This window comes from Seriola lalandi, unplaced genomic scaffold (genome assembly GCF_002814215.2).
Source record: "Seriola lalandi dorsalis isolate HSWRI2012SDOR001 ecotype SW California unplaced genomic scaffold, Sedor1 jcf7180002054825, whole genome shotgun sequence".
NCBI classification, from domain to species: Eukaryota; Metazoa; Chordata; class Actinopteri; order Carangiformes; family Carangidae; genus Seriola; species Seriola lalandi.
The window spans coordinates 904,568-920,153 of NW_019525378.1; the positions used below are offsets into that span (position 1 = coordinate 904,568).

The following is a 15,586-nucleotide window of genomic DNA, read 5'->3' on the forward strand; positions in this document are numbered from 1 at the left end:
CCCCCCCATTTCGATAAGTAACATCTACAGTTCCCCCCCCTACAACCACCACATACACTGAGTCGGCTCTCCTTATGCTTTTTGCACTTGCTTTATATCATTCAGTTCTTTGATTTACTAACTTGTCAAATCACAGTTTACGCTGTAATTAGACACCACCTGAGAGTTTTTATTTACAGCAGGTTGCATGAAGCACCTGCAGCAAAAAAAAAAAAAGTTTCCCCAATTTTGCAGAAGCTAAACAACAGTCTGTGCAGGGGAGTAACTCCTGGACGACTGCACCGTAAGTGGACATGTTAAAGACAACAATTTAGTCATGCACATGTGGTTAGATTGTTGTTTTATTGTCCAGTTATGGGTGGAACAAACCTTGCTGCAATAATGTCAGCAACCCTGATTGATCACATGTGATAATGCCAACAAGCTGATGGCTTCAGACCGTATTTATTCCTCTTCTCTGAGAAGAGATGATCTGCCAGATACACATGAACGGGCACAAAGAAATCTGCACCACACGGTGACCTGTCGAGGTGCGTGCAATCATACTTTGCCGAGTTGAGAGAGAGACTGGGCGATATGAGGAAGACGGTGAGTGAGCAAGAACATGATGGAGTGTGCAATAGAGGAAGACAAGTCAGGTCTGGCCATTGCTTTCAAAAGTGTCAAAACTTAAAGTTTCCAACCGCAGCAACAAAAGGGAAGTTAGACAACTGACAGAGAGAGAAGGACAAGAGGTGGGGAGGAGGGGGGAGGGCAGAGGGTAGAGGTTCCAGCCTGAGTGAAGTGCACTGTATCTCAAACACACACACACGCACACACACACACACACACACACAGACACACACACACAGACACAGACACACACACACACACACACACACACACACACACACACACACACACACACACACGATAGAAAGTAGTGCCCTCCGTGACTCATAAAAGGAGTGGAACTGCATGAGTTTATCACTACTAGTTGGACATTAACCCACTTTACTCTGCCTACGGCTGCACAATGTTTCCAGCTGGGAGAGAAACGCCACCTCCATCAGCAATGTCATGGAATTCAAATGCACAGTGTGGGCAGATTTGAATAAAAACAATAATATTAGTTCCTACTTTTGAACTTACATTTGACAAACAAGCAAATAGATGAGGGTTTTTATCTGATTTACAGGAGGGCTCAGACACAGAGACACAGACGTTAGAAAATAGCTGCATAATTATCTTGTAACTATATTTAGCAGACACAGATGCAAGTGGTAGCTATTATCAGTATAAAAAAATAACAGAAAAAACTATGAGCAGGGCGAAGCAGCAATACCACAACCAGATAACGCCTCATGTCAAGTAAAAACTCTGTGCTTGAAAGGAAGCTTTTAAATAAAATGTGAAAAAAAATCTTAATTAAAACTAGTCATTGTGCAGAGAGATGTATTCCTATTAACATGCCCCCTGTTGATTCAAATGTTGAGTTAAAAGCCTTTTATATTTTCTTCCAAACAAATATATTCTTTATGAGTTCATATAAGGTTAGATATAAAATCTTAATCTGCAAAGCCACTAGTAACTGCAGCCGACATGTTGTTGCTGGGGGAAAAAGCGACTCATGTATGATGATAGTAGCAGGTACTTGTCTTCATTTAATGAGGGAATTCTCTTTTGTCTCTCCTTTTTGCAAACAAGTGATCAAAAACATTAGAGGCCACAACCAGAATCACTTCGACCGGAGGGGATATCAAGAATTGAGACAAAGCTTGATTTTGCTGAACGGTTGAGATTAATGCCGGACGTTTCCTCTGTTGAATCTCAAAGACTAATAATTATCAAGGGGATTTCTGAGACATTTGGTCTCATTTTAAAATTCATATAAAGAAAGAAATGGAACGTAAATATTCAATCAATTTTTTTTTTTTTTTTTTTACTGCATGTGCTGCTGCATTTTTGTTATATTCATGTTGTTGCTTGGTCTGAACTCATCAATAGCTAGTTTTATGTGTAAAGGTTTGTTTGTTTTGTCTTGTGCTGGATTGCTGTCGTTATGTGGTGAGAAAGTTACAGTCCCCCTCCACTGAAAAATGCCGTTTGCTTTTTTTACTTGGATGTTGAACCGTCACTGTGCAGTGTTTGACACCAGAGGGATGTTCACCTGCTGAAGGGGGACAGTCTCTCTGTGCTCACCTTAGATCGGAGAGTATCTATGAGCAAGATTTTTTGACATGACAACTAGTTTGGAAGGCGGCCATTGATAAAATAAGATCAGATAACACTTTATTGAGGTCCAGGGGCAAATGAGGCATTAGAGCAATACAGGAAGAAGGAGGCTGCATACAGGAAGAGTGAAAGGACAGAGCAAGCACAGGAATAAAAAATATAAAAGTGGGGAAGACTATCCTTGAATAAATGAAATCTGTACTCAGGTACAAAAATATAAACAATTAGTAGAGAAAACTTATGCTAATATATCATTATTATTACAACTAAAATGTAGTTATAAGCTGATATAAGTGTTTATTAATGTATTTGTCAACAACAATAACTCCTCCTGAGGTCATCCATAACTGGATGTTGATGTATAAACAGCTAACGAATAAAAATAAAGTAAAACACAGGTGTAATTGTATAAAATGTCTTCATAGGAGAAATCATAACTCTTGACAAATATTGTCCATTAATTAACACAAAAACTCCTTACAGCTGCTTCCAACCACATCATAGTGGGTTATGAACCATTTATGAAAGTCTGCATACTGCTTATGAATGCTAAAGAGAGAGGACTTTAAGTAAAAAGATAAATATGCAAGAAACACTGACACTGCTCTCATTAAATCCACGAGGCAGATGTAGGAATGAAGCTTCGACAGCTGTGGGTTATTAGCGTCTGCAGTGTGGGTGTTTATTTTCACTGACTCACATTTTGACAAAGAAATGCTACTACACCTAAATTATTTACAAGTGTCTGCAGATGAAAAGCGTTTCCCCCATAGGAAAAGATTAAAAACACATGGAATAGCAAACCTACAAGTGACACTTATAAGCCCCAGTAAAAAAAAAAAAACAGCAGTTAGAAGAAATACGGCTCATCACAGTTGACTAAATTGACTTGACCACTTAACCAAATACTAGTACACTGAAAGTGTAGGTGGAGGCAGCTCAGAGAAGCCAGTGGGTGTGGGCCACAATAACCTATGCAGAGATTAAATAGTAAGCGTGGAGGTGACAAGTACGAGTGCACAGACCTCTCTGTGGTGGGGTCGGAGCAGTTCAGGGGGTATTTGAGCTCGATAATGGTGCCGTCTCTGTCCTGTAGGATGCCGTTCTCCGCTGTGTAGTACTCCACCAGCTCTGACAGGGTGGCAAACTTCTCCCCGCCATACAGGTCGTAGAAGTCTCCTGTATTTTGGATACGGATGTGGGTCACCAACTCACCCACCCTGAGATGAAAAAAAACAACAACAAAAAAAACAGTCAGGCCACATTAACTAACCGTTAAAGTTTTCCTTGACAAAACAATAACGCCCTGATGACAGTAAAGAGAACACAACTATCAGGGGATAGTTGCAGGGGTTTTTAGGTATAATGGTTTAAATGCACATTAATAAATCTTCAACCTTTATTAGAGTCAAAGCGAAACAAAAATAACATGAAAATATTTCAGTGTTTAACCTGCAAATCAGATCCTTGCAGAGCTATTTTTGATCTCCACAGATTCTGCAGCTGAACCCTGCAGTGTATGTTCTATCTATAGTAGCTGTGTTTGTCTGTGACACATGCATGTGAATTTTCATTACCTGTAGTCAGTGTTTTTTATCATGCGAAGACTGCAGTCAGGTTTTTCCTCTCATTATTTAGAGCCACACAGCAACAAGATTTATTGTGTATAGCTTTTAGGAAAACCTTGATTTAGATATAATTCATTAGCATCATCATCATTACATTTCTTTAATCTTAGCAGAACCATAATCTCTGACTCTTTTCTTAGTTTTGAGATGTCGGTCAGTCACAAAGCTAACACATCTCAGTCATGCAGTTTGAAAGCTCCACCTCATGTGTACTGTTGGTCTCTGGGATGCAAGAAGGAACTCGTGTGAACGCGGAAAAACTACTCAATAAGAAAATCAAAGTGTGAAAGGCTGCTATTTATTTTTTTGTGGGGGCTATTATTTATTCAGGACAAATAGGGTGTTAAACACGCACATCCACAGGCACTTTCACAGGTGCCGGATTAATTTAAACTAAGGGCAAAAGTAGGAAAAAGGATCTGCACACAGTGCTGATATCGCCCAGAAATGTTTAATAAAACATTAACGTTTCCATCTGCAAGGATCTTCGTCGGGCAATGGCAAATCCATTTTTGAGATCAGTAACTTACTGATGAACTCACACGTTCACGCATTCAGTATCACCAGTTTGACCTACAGGCAGTCGGCGTTTAGGTCCTGCTCATGAGAAAAGAAACACTACCACAGCAAAAGCACTGTACTGCACATCTGCACATACCCAAATATCACCGTGAAGCACTCGCTCAAACTGCCTGCTCCTCAGTTTAACACAGTCACATACAGTACATTTATAAATTTCAACTTCTGCCTCTTTGAACTGCAGTACTGTGTGTAACTTGATCTTACAATCCGAGGCACTGTGAAGAAGCTTTGCATCAACTGAATCTCATGTACAAACATGTAAACATGTTATCAGTCAACTTTAATGTTGAGGTTTCAAGGATTCAGGATGTTGACTCAATATCATATGACATTTAATTTATCACATATATCTGTATCTAATCCTCTCAGTGGAGTTATTTTTAGTAGCGATCAGCATTCACGTGATTATCATTTTATTTCTAGCATTATATATATATATATATATATATATATGTATGTATTTCCGATCTGCACAGAATATTTCTATGTTCAGCGCATCTCGTTTTCAAAAACAGTTTTGAAAGTCCAGTATTTTCATTAGGGTTTGCCGAGCTGAACCTTCCCTCTGCTGTGACAGTCGATTAGGTATTCATATCAACACCTTTTATTAATTTATTTTCCATTTATGTTCCGCTTTAGGGTTTGGTGAGTTGAAGAGCCTCGTGGAGCGGCTTTCAATATGCGTTTAAAAGAAGGGAAAGTAAGATTTATTCTCAGTTGCGGAATTAGTAAAGTGAAAAAAGGGATTTGTTGTGTTTTTGTTTTTGCATTATTACCTGACAGACAGGGAGAAATCTCCTACGTTCTTCTTACTGGGTCGAGCCAAAAAGCTGCCATGAATGCCTCGAGACTTTAGCATTTCTTCGGCCTGCAAGCCTGTGATATCTCTGTGGAACCATCTGCATTCACACACACACAGACACACACAGACACACACACACACATATGCACAGTGAAAATACATTCAGTATGAACAGAGCTGCACTTCTGACCATCAGCCTTGAATCAGATAAATCTGAACACGTGCGTCTAACATCCACACCTAGTGTTATTTCCTCACAACATTCAGCTCATATTATAAGTATACTGGTGTTTTATAGACAAAATACAAAATAACTGTACACAACTGTAGTTTCTTTCAGTTTTTTCCATTCAGCTGAATAAATCTCCCGTGTAGCTTCACTGCAGGAGACGCAGATTTCACCACAGTCTAGTTCTGACATTAGTCGTCCGACGCTTAACAGAAAATTGTCACTTTTTCCTTTTCTCATTTTTTTTTTCTCATCTCAGTTTTTCATTTGATTGAGAAAACCTTCACATTTTAAGGCATTACTTTGACATCTTGTAACTTGTGAACATTTGTCACTATTTTTGACATTTAACGTTGAAAAAAATTTGATTAATCAATAGTATAATTGATACTGAAACAAAATGTTAGTTGCATTCCTGGTCTAGTCCACATGGTCATTATTCTTCAAAATAGACATACAGAGCCTTCATTTATTACGTACCAATTATAAAATCCCTAAACTGTACATCTACACAACTATAACTTAAAAAACATGAAGCTCTGGCTTTGAGCAACATTTTGAGGCTGAGTTACTCAGTTTAACACAATTGCATCAGTGCAGACGAAATATCTCATATTTTATCATTTCCTGGAGCTTGGCTCACAGCCTCTGAACTAACACAAAAAAATCATAAAGAACCGTTTTTTTTTCTGTTTTCTGTTTTTGAAGGAGCCACTATTAAATAAAAATATCAGCCAAATATCTAATGATCTGTTGGCTATTTCTCATAGTGATAGCTTTCCCGCAACGTTCAAATTCAGATGTTAAAATAATCTTTATCAGTTATTCGATGAGTAGTCAATGACAAAGACGCTTTAAATTATATTGCATTGAAGAAGGTTTCCTCATTAATGCAGTGTTACAATGTGTAATATAAAACTTTAAAAGTCATGGAATACAAATTTTAAGCATGGCGCGCTCTGCACATGCACTAATGCACTAGTTTTGACAATTAGGTTGAGTTTGTACTTGAATGTGTTTCCCCTTTAACTTTGCCACAAGAGAAGCTTTTATACAAGAAATGGACTGAGAAAGATTATTTAAAAAGATTAATCACAAAGAAGCATCAGCTCAAGACAAAGGGAACCTTGTACAGAACCTTTAAAGAACTAAAGAAGAAGGAACGAGGTTTCTTACTCAACTGCTCAACTAAAACCTCATTTATGACACGTTTTCTTTACGCAAAACAGACACTGAACTGTACACAACACATCACAAATCACATGATAGAGGAACAGAGCAGGTCGGGTCGACAGCTGGGGAGAGAAGAGAGAGAGAAGGAGGAATGGAAACAGAGAAGTCATCACGCCTTGCACAAAACACAAGAGAGCACAAGCAGAGTTGGCTAACAGAGCATTATAGTGTCCAAACGGGGGCCTGACTCACCGAACCATGTTGTCTCTTCTCTTCTTCTGGGACCAAAGAGAAGGAGAGCGTCACTCAACATGTGCAGACTGGACTCAAAAGCATAAGTAGAGTATATTCTATCTCTAATCTTACAAAGAAACAGTCTGCACCTCATTACTTCCTCAGTGTATAGAAGTATACTCGCTTAAATAGAAGTCACTTTCATTCTCATACGTTTGCTCTTTCACACATTTACTCAACTTCTGACACTGACATCCTTCCATCTCATATGAAAACGATCAACTCCATCTCCCTGTCTCACACCACATTCACTCAACAAACCTCAAACTACCCGCTCTCTCCTCCTCTTTTCCCTCCACGCTTCCCTCCACCCAATCCTCTTCCTATCCAACCCCTCTCCGTCCCAATAGGAAAGTAGGTAAACAACTTACTCTTACCCAGCTGCCTCTGAACACAACTGACACCTCGCTGAGAAGCTCAGACCGTGTACGTCTCTCTCCCCTCCTCTTTCGTCGTTTTCTCTCTCGCTCGCCCCTTCCTTCCTTTTTACGTCCCCTTTCACAAAATAGTGAAAGCAACAAGGAACCAAAAAAAAAAGCTGACAAGCCGGAATTCCTCCAACAGATACAGACCTCTTTTTTTTTTCCCTTCTCCTTTTTTTTTTTTTTTTTTTTTTTTTTTTTTAAAGACGACCACAAGAAACACTCATCATTTTTAGGAGCAGAGTAGGTTTAAAATCTGGCAACCTGCTCTCTGATGCTGCCATTTAGTCTTCTATGCAGATCTCGACACGAAAGAGCAGCAGTAATGGTTCAAAAGGTTCCATGTAGAAGTGAGTCATGAGCGAGAGTGCCTGTCCAGTTATTCCACCTTGGTTACAGGAATAAAAAAAATCCACACAATGCAGAGTTGAGCTTCTCGTGCCTTTACAAACAAGCCTACACTTTGACTCTCAGTCTGCTATTTGCAAAGCTTTTCCCCTTTGCCTTCCCACCTGCCCGCTACTACTGTTGTCTGTTTGTTCTCTACTTCCAGGTGTGTATGAGCATGTGTGTGTGTGTGTGTGTGTATGCAACACACAAAGGTCAGAGTCACGGAACACTTCCTTATTTGCAGTTCAGCCTTCCCACCTCTATATATACGTATGTGTGCGTGTCTGTGTGTGTGTGTATGTTTGTGTGAGTGTACGTGTGTGAATTGCTTTCAGCTGGTAAACCATTTGCAACTGTGCAACTCTGTCATTATCAGACCACCGAGGCAATAACCCAGATATCAAAAGACACATGCAAGAGGCTTGAAAGAGATACTAGTTTCCACACAATGCGCACAAATCCACACACACCCACGCTATAAGGAAGGCTGGGCTGCAATGCAAACACAACATGTTCAATAAATGTCATAAACACATGAACAAACATTTTACAACCTGTGGAACAAACACAGGCAATCCACATTTCACTTGCAAATCCTATTCACCCACAACAGGTTTATATTTGAATTCACATGAAATACGTTGCCTCTTTTCCCAAGCCACACATCTTCCTCTTGAGACTGTGAACTTTAGACTGCTGTTTTTAGTGTTGGTGTTAATGTGCAAGGGTAGAACAAAAGCTTGTAAAGCTAACACTGAGAGAGGTTGAAAAAAAGCTAAAAGCGATAAAACTTATAGTTAGATATAGTGCACTGTTGCCCCTCCCCGCCTTCTACACACACACACACACACACACACACACACACGACTGCACACGTACACACAGAGCACTGCAGGTGTCATTCACCGTGGTTAACGCCAGCTATTGCAGTCTGCTTTACTCTCCTCACAGCCTCGTGTTTAACAGTTGAGGCTGGTTCAGCTTCCCTTCCCTTCTGACACACCAGAACTTCATCTCTCAGGCTGCAGGACAAATGCAGCACTGTGGCAAATGACACTCACACATGCATCAGTTAGTTTTTTCTGTTTTTTTGTTTCAGAAAGGAATTAACAGGAAATTCCTTTCTGTCTTAATCTATAAAATATAATAACATTAATAGAGGTGAAACAATTAGTCAGTTAATCCTCACATGATTCCTGCTTCTTGAATGTTAGGAGTTTCCTCTTTTCTATAGTTTAGTGAGGTCAATAATATATCGACATGCAACATGGGAGAATTTGAATGTGTCTATCATCAGATATTTCATACCGATTCTACCCAGGAAACCATCCCTTCAATATTTCTAGGCGTAGAAACTCATTGTGGGCAGTGCAGAGGGCTGTGTTATGGCACCATCGGATTTTATGGCATTATTTGATATTTCAGCGGAAGTGGAAACACAAACATTCACATCTATTTTTTTTTTTTTGTGCCATATAAATGATAATATATACTGAGATATAGAATTTATCCACTTCATCCTCTCATAGACTTGGCTTTATGATAGAAAATGTTTATATTTAATATTTAATCTGCATCGAGTTTAATCAGAACTGACAGACTGGCAGAGAATAATAGATTACATGAGATAAGTATTTTGTAAAAGTTATGGAAAATAATGGAAATGTTCATAAAATGCTCCACAGTGTTAATAAATGCTTTTTAGGCCTTTTTAAATCCACACCTGGAGCTGTATCGCCATTACTTATTCCTCAGCCCATGCAACAAAACTTTCTACCAAGTTTCATTCAAACCTGATTACATGTTCTTAAGAATAACACGCATAGAAAAAAATGTGGTGTGAAGGGAGAGATGAACGACAGACAGAGGAAACACACACAAATAAAAGTAAAGTAACAGAGAACATACACAGTAACATTGGAAAGAAGTGGCGCAGAACACATCAAATAAGGACAAAAACATTTACAAAGAGTGGAGACGAGTAAGAAGAAAATGCAATATGCAAAATGTCACAGGAAGTTATTTTAACCTTATCATACAGACTTAAATATAAGATACTCACCCACAAGACATGGTTTGGGCTCCTCCTCTCGGCACACAGGATCACTCGTGGTCTGGTCTGCACAAAGTAATAATGGGTAGAATCTAGTCTCCCCTTTTGTGCTGCTGTCTATGATGATGTTGAGTGCTTCTCCACCTCCAAGCAAAATACAACTCACACAAAGAGTCAGGTTACATCAACAGCAGCTCATGCACTTCTGGCTCCAGGTTAGCTCCCCCTTGTTCTTACTTTCTGCATTCACTTGCACCCAGCCCGGCTTGTGTTTAGCTTTCAACTCTCTAACATGATAAGATATCAAGCTCCATTACCAGCCCAGCCAGTCCTACCGCCCTGTAATTTACTCTAATTTTCTTAATTATCCAACTATCTATGGGAGAAAATCTGCTTGTTCCCGTCCCCTTCTTCCCCTGCTCTTCCTCTGGCATTCTATACGCAAAGGCTTTCCTAATTTTCAGTTTCTCCTGCAAACCACCATTTGCTCTCATGTAAATTCCACCTCATCTTTCTAAGCTTGTATGCAAAGTCCATCATGCATCACAAAGTCAAGTTACACTCTCAGAAAAATGATATCAGCACTCACAAAGTTACTTCTTACATAAGGAAGGGTGAAAAGGAAAAGTAAATAAGTGAAAATAAAACAAACGTGGGGGTCACTGGTGGTTTAATGGGTATAAAAATCACAGTGTGAATCATATGCTATGGCCTTCTCAACCACTGGATCCCAACCCAGTTGAGCAACTTTGGGAGATTTGTGACCACTGTTTTATGCTGTGCTGTCCAATATCTTTTGGAAAAGTGGTGTTCATCCATCCAGAGCAGTTCAAGAGACTTGAAGAATCTCTGCCAAGGGGCACTGAAGCTGTTCTGGCAGTAATCACTTATCTGTTTTTTCTGTTAATTTGTTACTTAACTGTCTTTTCTTAGACACAAGTCTCCTGCCTTGCCAGCGGCTCTGTGAATTTGTACTTTGGAACAGCAGTTCTTTTAGGTAAGTCCTAAAATAACTATCTCACAGTGACAATGCAAACATGATGGTTAGCACGCATAATGTTTACTGTGTTCACCATCTTAGTTTTTGCAAATTTGCAAATGACACCTTCAAATGAATTACAGCTGAGAATGTTGTTTGACATGATGGCGCTAGATAAAAAGTCAGAGAATCACGCAAATAATTAAAATTATTCCTGCAATTCCTCAATTTAACACATTTTACTAAAGAACAAAAGTGAATCTCACAGCAGTGAAAAGTCAGGGGATCACAAAGATCGGTAGGATTTATACCCAAATGACAATGAATGTCTCATTTCACTGCAATCCATCACCTGGTAGTTGTAGTTGTTGTTGAAGACCAGCTGATATTGCCGTCTCTAAAGCCGCATGGTGAGCAAGGCTAAAAATAGATGACTCCAGTACTTTCCTTTAGAAAAAAGAAACACATTCATACATAGTTTCCTTTAAATAAAATGAACAAACCTTGAAAAACGGCCGACTTTTTATTGTAGTCCATAAAAACAAATAGCAATGATAAAAACAACAAGGTGGTAACAATAATAATAATATTCAATAATGTAAAACAACATAACAATAGACAGAAAGAAATTAAATTAACTTAAGATTGCCATCATTCTCTAAACCATCCCATGTACCTAAAAGCCATTGCATGTCCGTATTTTGGGACAAACACAGAAAACTTCCAGGGAGCAATTCTGTGGTGCAGTTAGGAATGTCGAGGTGCTGGTTGGGGTGTGAGCACAGAGAGCTGATCCTGAATTGGGTGTGACCTGATGGGGCAGGTGGAGGTTTGGGATGGAGGGTGAAGATGCAGGAAGAGGTAACAGGTCCGACTGACTGATAGAAAAGTGAGTAACAGTCTCTCAGTGTGGGGGCATTCTGCAGTAGAGATGCACATTAATATGCCCTGTTTATAGATACATACATCCTAGAAGCACGCGCACACACACACACACTCACACACACACATCCATACTCTCTCCACACACATACAGGTGAGGACATTAGAGTTGAAAAAAATGTTAAAATTTCACAACTTTCTAAAGGTGATAATGAGCACAATAAAATCCCTTGATTTCTTTATTAAATCCAAAAGTTACTACAAAGCACCAGTATACTCCAAACATGCTGCTTTCTCTCCTGTCTATCGTTGTCAGCTTCATGATACACATAGTTACATACACATGTTTGACCCTGCTGTAAAGACAGAACAGGACAGGTCAGTGGAGCTGCCCGCAGTACAGTCACGACGACAGTGCTCAGGTTAGAGGAGTTAAATCTGAAGCCCAGTGGAGGAGAACGACTTGTTTCTAGTCTGCCACAGAAAAAGAACTGATTCTTTCATTCACTCCCATCCTACATCTACAGTTCCAGTCTTTCCAAATCAAAGTCCAGCAGCACAGCTGAAGTTCTTCTGAGTCCGGAGATGGGTTGTGGGTGCAGAGCGAGGAGGACTAACCTGACTGTGCTGTACATGGTGGTTGAAGAGGGAGGACGTCTGCTACATGGCGGTGAGGTGAGGGTGACTGGCCTCGGTCAGTGAGCGTGAAATGTGCGAGGTGATTGGTCAGCGCGGAACCTGCATCTGCTGTGAGGTCTGTGACTGGTTCTGAGCGGTGACGTCGGGGCCCCGGCTGGCCAATCGGCTGAGGATGTTCCTCTCGGACATTTGAAGGCGCACGGCGACGGGTGGTATCCTAGCAATGGTTGCTGGGAGACGCGTGACGTCAGCCTTCATGTCGCTCAGCAGTTCCTCAAGCTGTTTGAGAACTGGAAATACAACATGGAATAAATGTAAATGAAGTGAAATCTGTTTTTTTTTGTGTGTTTGGTGAAATTCAGGGGTTCAAGCTTAAGAGCAAGTCATCCAGATTTCACTGTTGGAAACTTTCTTGTGTGGTGTGGAAAATACAAGAAGGGACAAGAAATAGTGTAGGTAGAGTTGTAAGCATTACTTGCAGAAGCTAGCATGGCTAGCAGGCTAACAACAGCAGTCCACACTTTACTATCATTAACTTCCATGATTAAATCTTGTTATAAACAATGAACATGTAGGAGAAGTTGGTTGTTACCAATTAGAGAATATTGTGACGACAAAGAACTGAAAGGATTAGTCGATTAATCAATTAGTTACGTAACTAACTTTGGGTTCTGGATTGTTGCTTGGATAAAATTAGCTATTGGAGGATGTCAACCTCGACTCTGGGTTAATATGATAATATGGGATAATATGATTTCACTATTTTCTGACATTTAATAGTCAATGAGTAATTAATGATCATCAGATTAATTGATAATGACAATAATCATTAGTTGCAGCCCTAGAGTTGCAGAGGCTTCTCTCCAACCTCACAGAAGGGTGACTGGCTGGTAGAAGTGCTTTTTTCCACACGTTGTAATGAAAAGCTGCCCTTGTTCAAACATGGAAGCTGCTCTATATTTACCCACAGTGTTGCACCTGATGTGTTTGCTGATAAAACATTAGCAGCTATAATTGGAGCCCAGAAAATTAAATGTGTTTACAGCACAGCTTTTTTTTTCATACTCCTGATACTATCACGATGGCAGCCAACACTTCGTTCTCTCTCTAACAGTCAAACACAAACTCTTCTTATTCAGAAGCTTCTTACAGGAATTAACACTGCTGTCGCAAACACAACAGACTGTCACGACTCAAGCTTAAAAAATATCATTGTGAGATGACACAGCAGAATATTGAAAACAATGCTCCTACCACTCATTGCGGTACCACAGAAGCACTCTGGCCTGGCTTTATGGGTAAATGGGCTGGTGCAACAGTTGGTACGGTTCTGTAGTCAAGAAAATGGAAGATGCTATCCTGTCATTAACAAAGTGTTTTTTTCCTGCTGTGCCAGAAAAACACACAAGAGGTTGCCCCTTTTGTATATGCACAATTAGTGACAGCAAACATTGTTTGTGTATGACAATGTCCTTGCTAATGATGCACAGCTCCTCCTTGCAGAGGATGTGCAGCCTGCTAAACATGACTATGAATTTGTGTTAACGCCTTATTTAATTTTGCTCAAATCCAGAATCTTTCACATTTTTTCAAGGTCCATGAGACCCTCTCTATACCTGTCTCTTACATATGTTTTACCTTTATGCAGCACTGCATTGGCAGGCTTGTTTCCAGACATGGATTCCTTGCTGAGGTGCTGGTGGGACTCGGCAAGACACTCCACCTCGCTGAAGCGAGTGTTGAGGGCCATGGAGGGGTGGGCCGGGTCTTCTGTCATGTTCAGGTAGGCCGCCCTGCGCAGCTGCTCTTCGATCACCAACGCTTGCTCCAGTAGCTACACAGGAAACAGACAGACACCAAATGCCCAATGAGACATGCTAAGAGACACAGACATAGAAAAACACACACAGACAAAAGGAAATGTGACCACAATGAGAGCTCAGTCCACCTTGAACCTGCGGGCCAGAAACTTGTTCTTGATTTCCAGGAAGTTTCCTCTGCTCATCTCTCCTTTGAAGGGCTCATTGAGGATGGCAAACCTCACGTCATTCTGCACATCCTGCCACCGAGCGTAGCCGTGTCTGAGAAACGCTGAGGTTAAGTGTAACAACATGATTTCATGGGGTCTTACAATCATGTAGTACAGGAGAGATGCTGGATGCTGTGTGTGTACACTTTCAAAACAACATCCTTGTCCTTCACTTATTTTTCACTAAAGATTCAAGAAGCTAAGCTGATTAGCTGAGCAAGTTTTACAATAAATGCTGATTATTGCACATGGACAAATTTACACTTAAGGGACTTGGCCAAGTAAAGCTGTGCACCACGGAAACTCCTCAGTGTAAAAACTAAATTGACTTTCATCTCTGTGTTTGAAGCGTCTCACTGCACAGTCTGGCTTGACAGTTTTGTCTGTTATCTTTTTAAGGACTCAATAGTTCCTATCATCTAAAATGTACCCATGTGATATGGAGCTGCAACTCATGATTATTTTAGTTAGCAATTAATCTGCCAGTTTTCTATTTGCTGTTTGATCTGTAAAATATAAGACAATAGGGGAAAGTCCAAGCTGTTTTGTCCAATCAACAGTGATGTGATTACTGTAACAGCAATCCCACACGAAAATTTAACTCGATCTTTCTGTCCAGGAAAGTCGTGCATTTGAAAGGATACTGTATGATGCCAGCAAGCAGCCAGTAGTCATGGCGACGGTGCCAAATCTCAAAGGTCTTCTTGGTGACGGTGGCTGCCCGCTCTTCATTCTGCCACAGAGAGTGAAGCTCTGGAAAGGAGGACAGAAAGGTCAAAAGACTGAATCAAAGAGAAAAAAAGACAAAAGAAAAAAGACAAAAAAACAAAACAAAACGTATGTGTGAGTGCATATGTGAGCGTGTCCACCTGTGAATCCTCCGTCAGCAATGTTGAACATGAACCTCTGCTTGGTGGCTTTCTTCTTCTCTTCGCTGACGTTAACCACCGGTGCAGCTGTTGCTCCTTCTTTGGTGTTCTCTCCATTCTGCAGTTTGCCAGACTCGTCTGTTTTCACACCATCCTTCTCCTCTTTTTGCTCTGTGAGAAAACAACAGACAAACAGAAAAGTTTAAAAGTCGAGACACCCTCTCGTTATGGAAACTTTCATGGAAATGAATTATCATGCCAATGGCATAGTTGAAATCTTGAATTTAACTTTAGACATTAAGCTAAATCTAATGAATTAATTCATGACACAGGAAGGATGTCTCTTTATGTTTTAGTTTGTATTGAAATGCACTTAATTGCAAAGTGTGTGTGTGTGTGTG

At 40.2% G+C, this 15,586-nt stretch overlaps 2 protein-coding genes across 6 annotated transcripts in view; both read right to left on the reverse strand.

The window, feature by feature from the left end:
* ptpn6 (protein tyrosine phosphatase non-receptor type 6) overlaps positions 1-10,022 on the reverse strand; it is a 19,362-nt gene extending 9,340 nt beyond the window's left edge. The window contains exons 1-4 of one of the 5 annotated variants that reach the window (XM_023426400.2): positions 7,300-7,429; positions 6,881-6,906; positions 5,201-5,323; positions 3,240-3,434 (exon numbers count right to left, since the gene is read on the reverse strand). In XM_023426400.2, coding sequence (XP_023282168.1) covers positions 3,240-3,434; positions 5,201-5,323; positions 6,881-6,888 — 326 coding nt within the window. In that variant the 5' untranslated portion in view covers positions 6,889-6,906; positions 7,300-7,429. Of the gene's footprint in view, positions 1-3,239; positions 3,435-5,200; positions 5,324-6,880; positions 6,907-7,293; positions 7,430-9,796 lie in introns of those variants that run through there. The other 4 variants (XM_023426398.2, XM_087179319.1, XM_023426401.2 and 1 more) reach the window with 4 other exon arrangements.
* Positions 10,023-11,276: 1,254 nt separating this feature from the next.
* Positions 11,277-15,586, reverse strand: part of chd4b (chromodomain helicase DNA binding protein 4b) — a 19,891-nt gene continuing 15,581 nt past the window's right edge. Inside the window, exons 33-37 of the mRNA XM_087179312.1 lie at positions 15,186-15,374; positions 14,961-15,069; positions 14,236-14,368; positions 13,926-14,121; positions 11,277-12,577 (exon numbers count right to left, since the gene is read on the reverse strand). Of these exons, the coding sequence (XP_087035438.1) occupies positions 12,375-12,577; positions 13,926-14,121; positions 14,236-14,368; positions 14,961-15,069; positions 15,186-15,374 (830 nt within the window). The 3' untranslated portion in view covers positions 11,277-12,374. The remainder of the gene's footprint in view (positions 12,578-13,925; positions 14,122-14,235; positions 14,369-14,960; positions 15,070-15,185; positions 15,375-15,586) is intronic.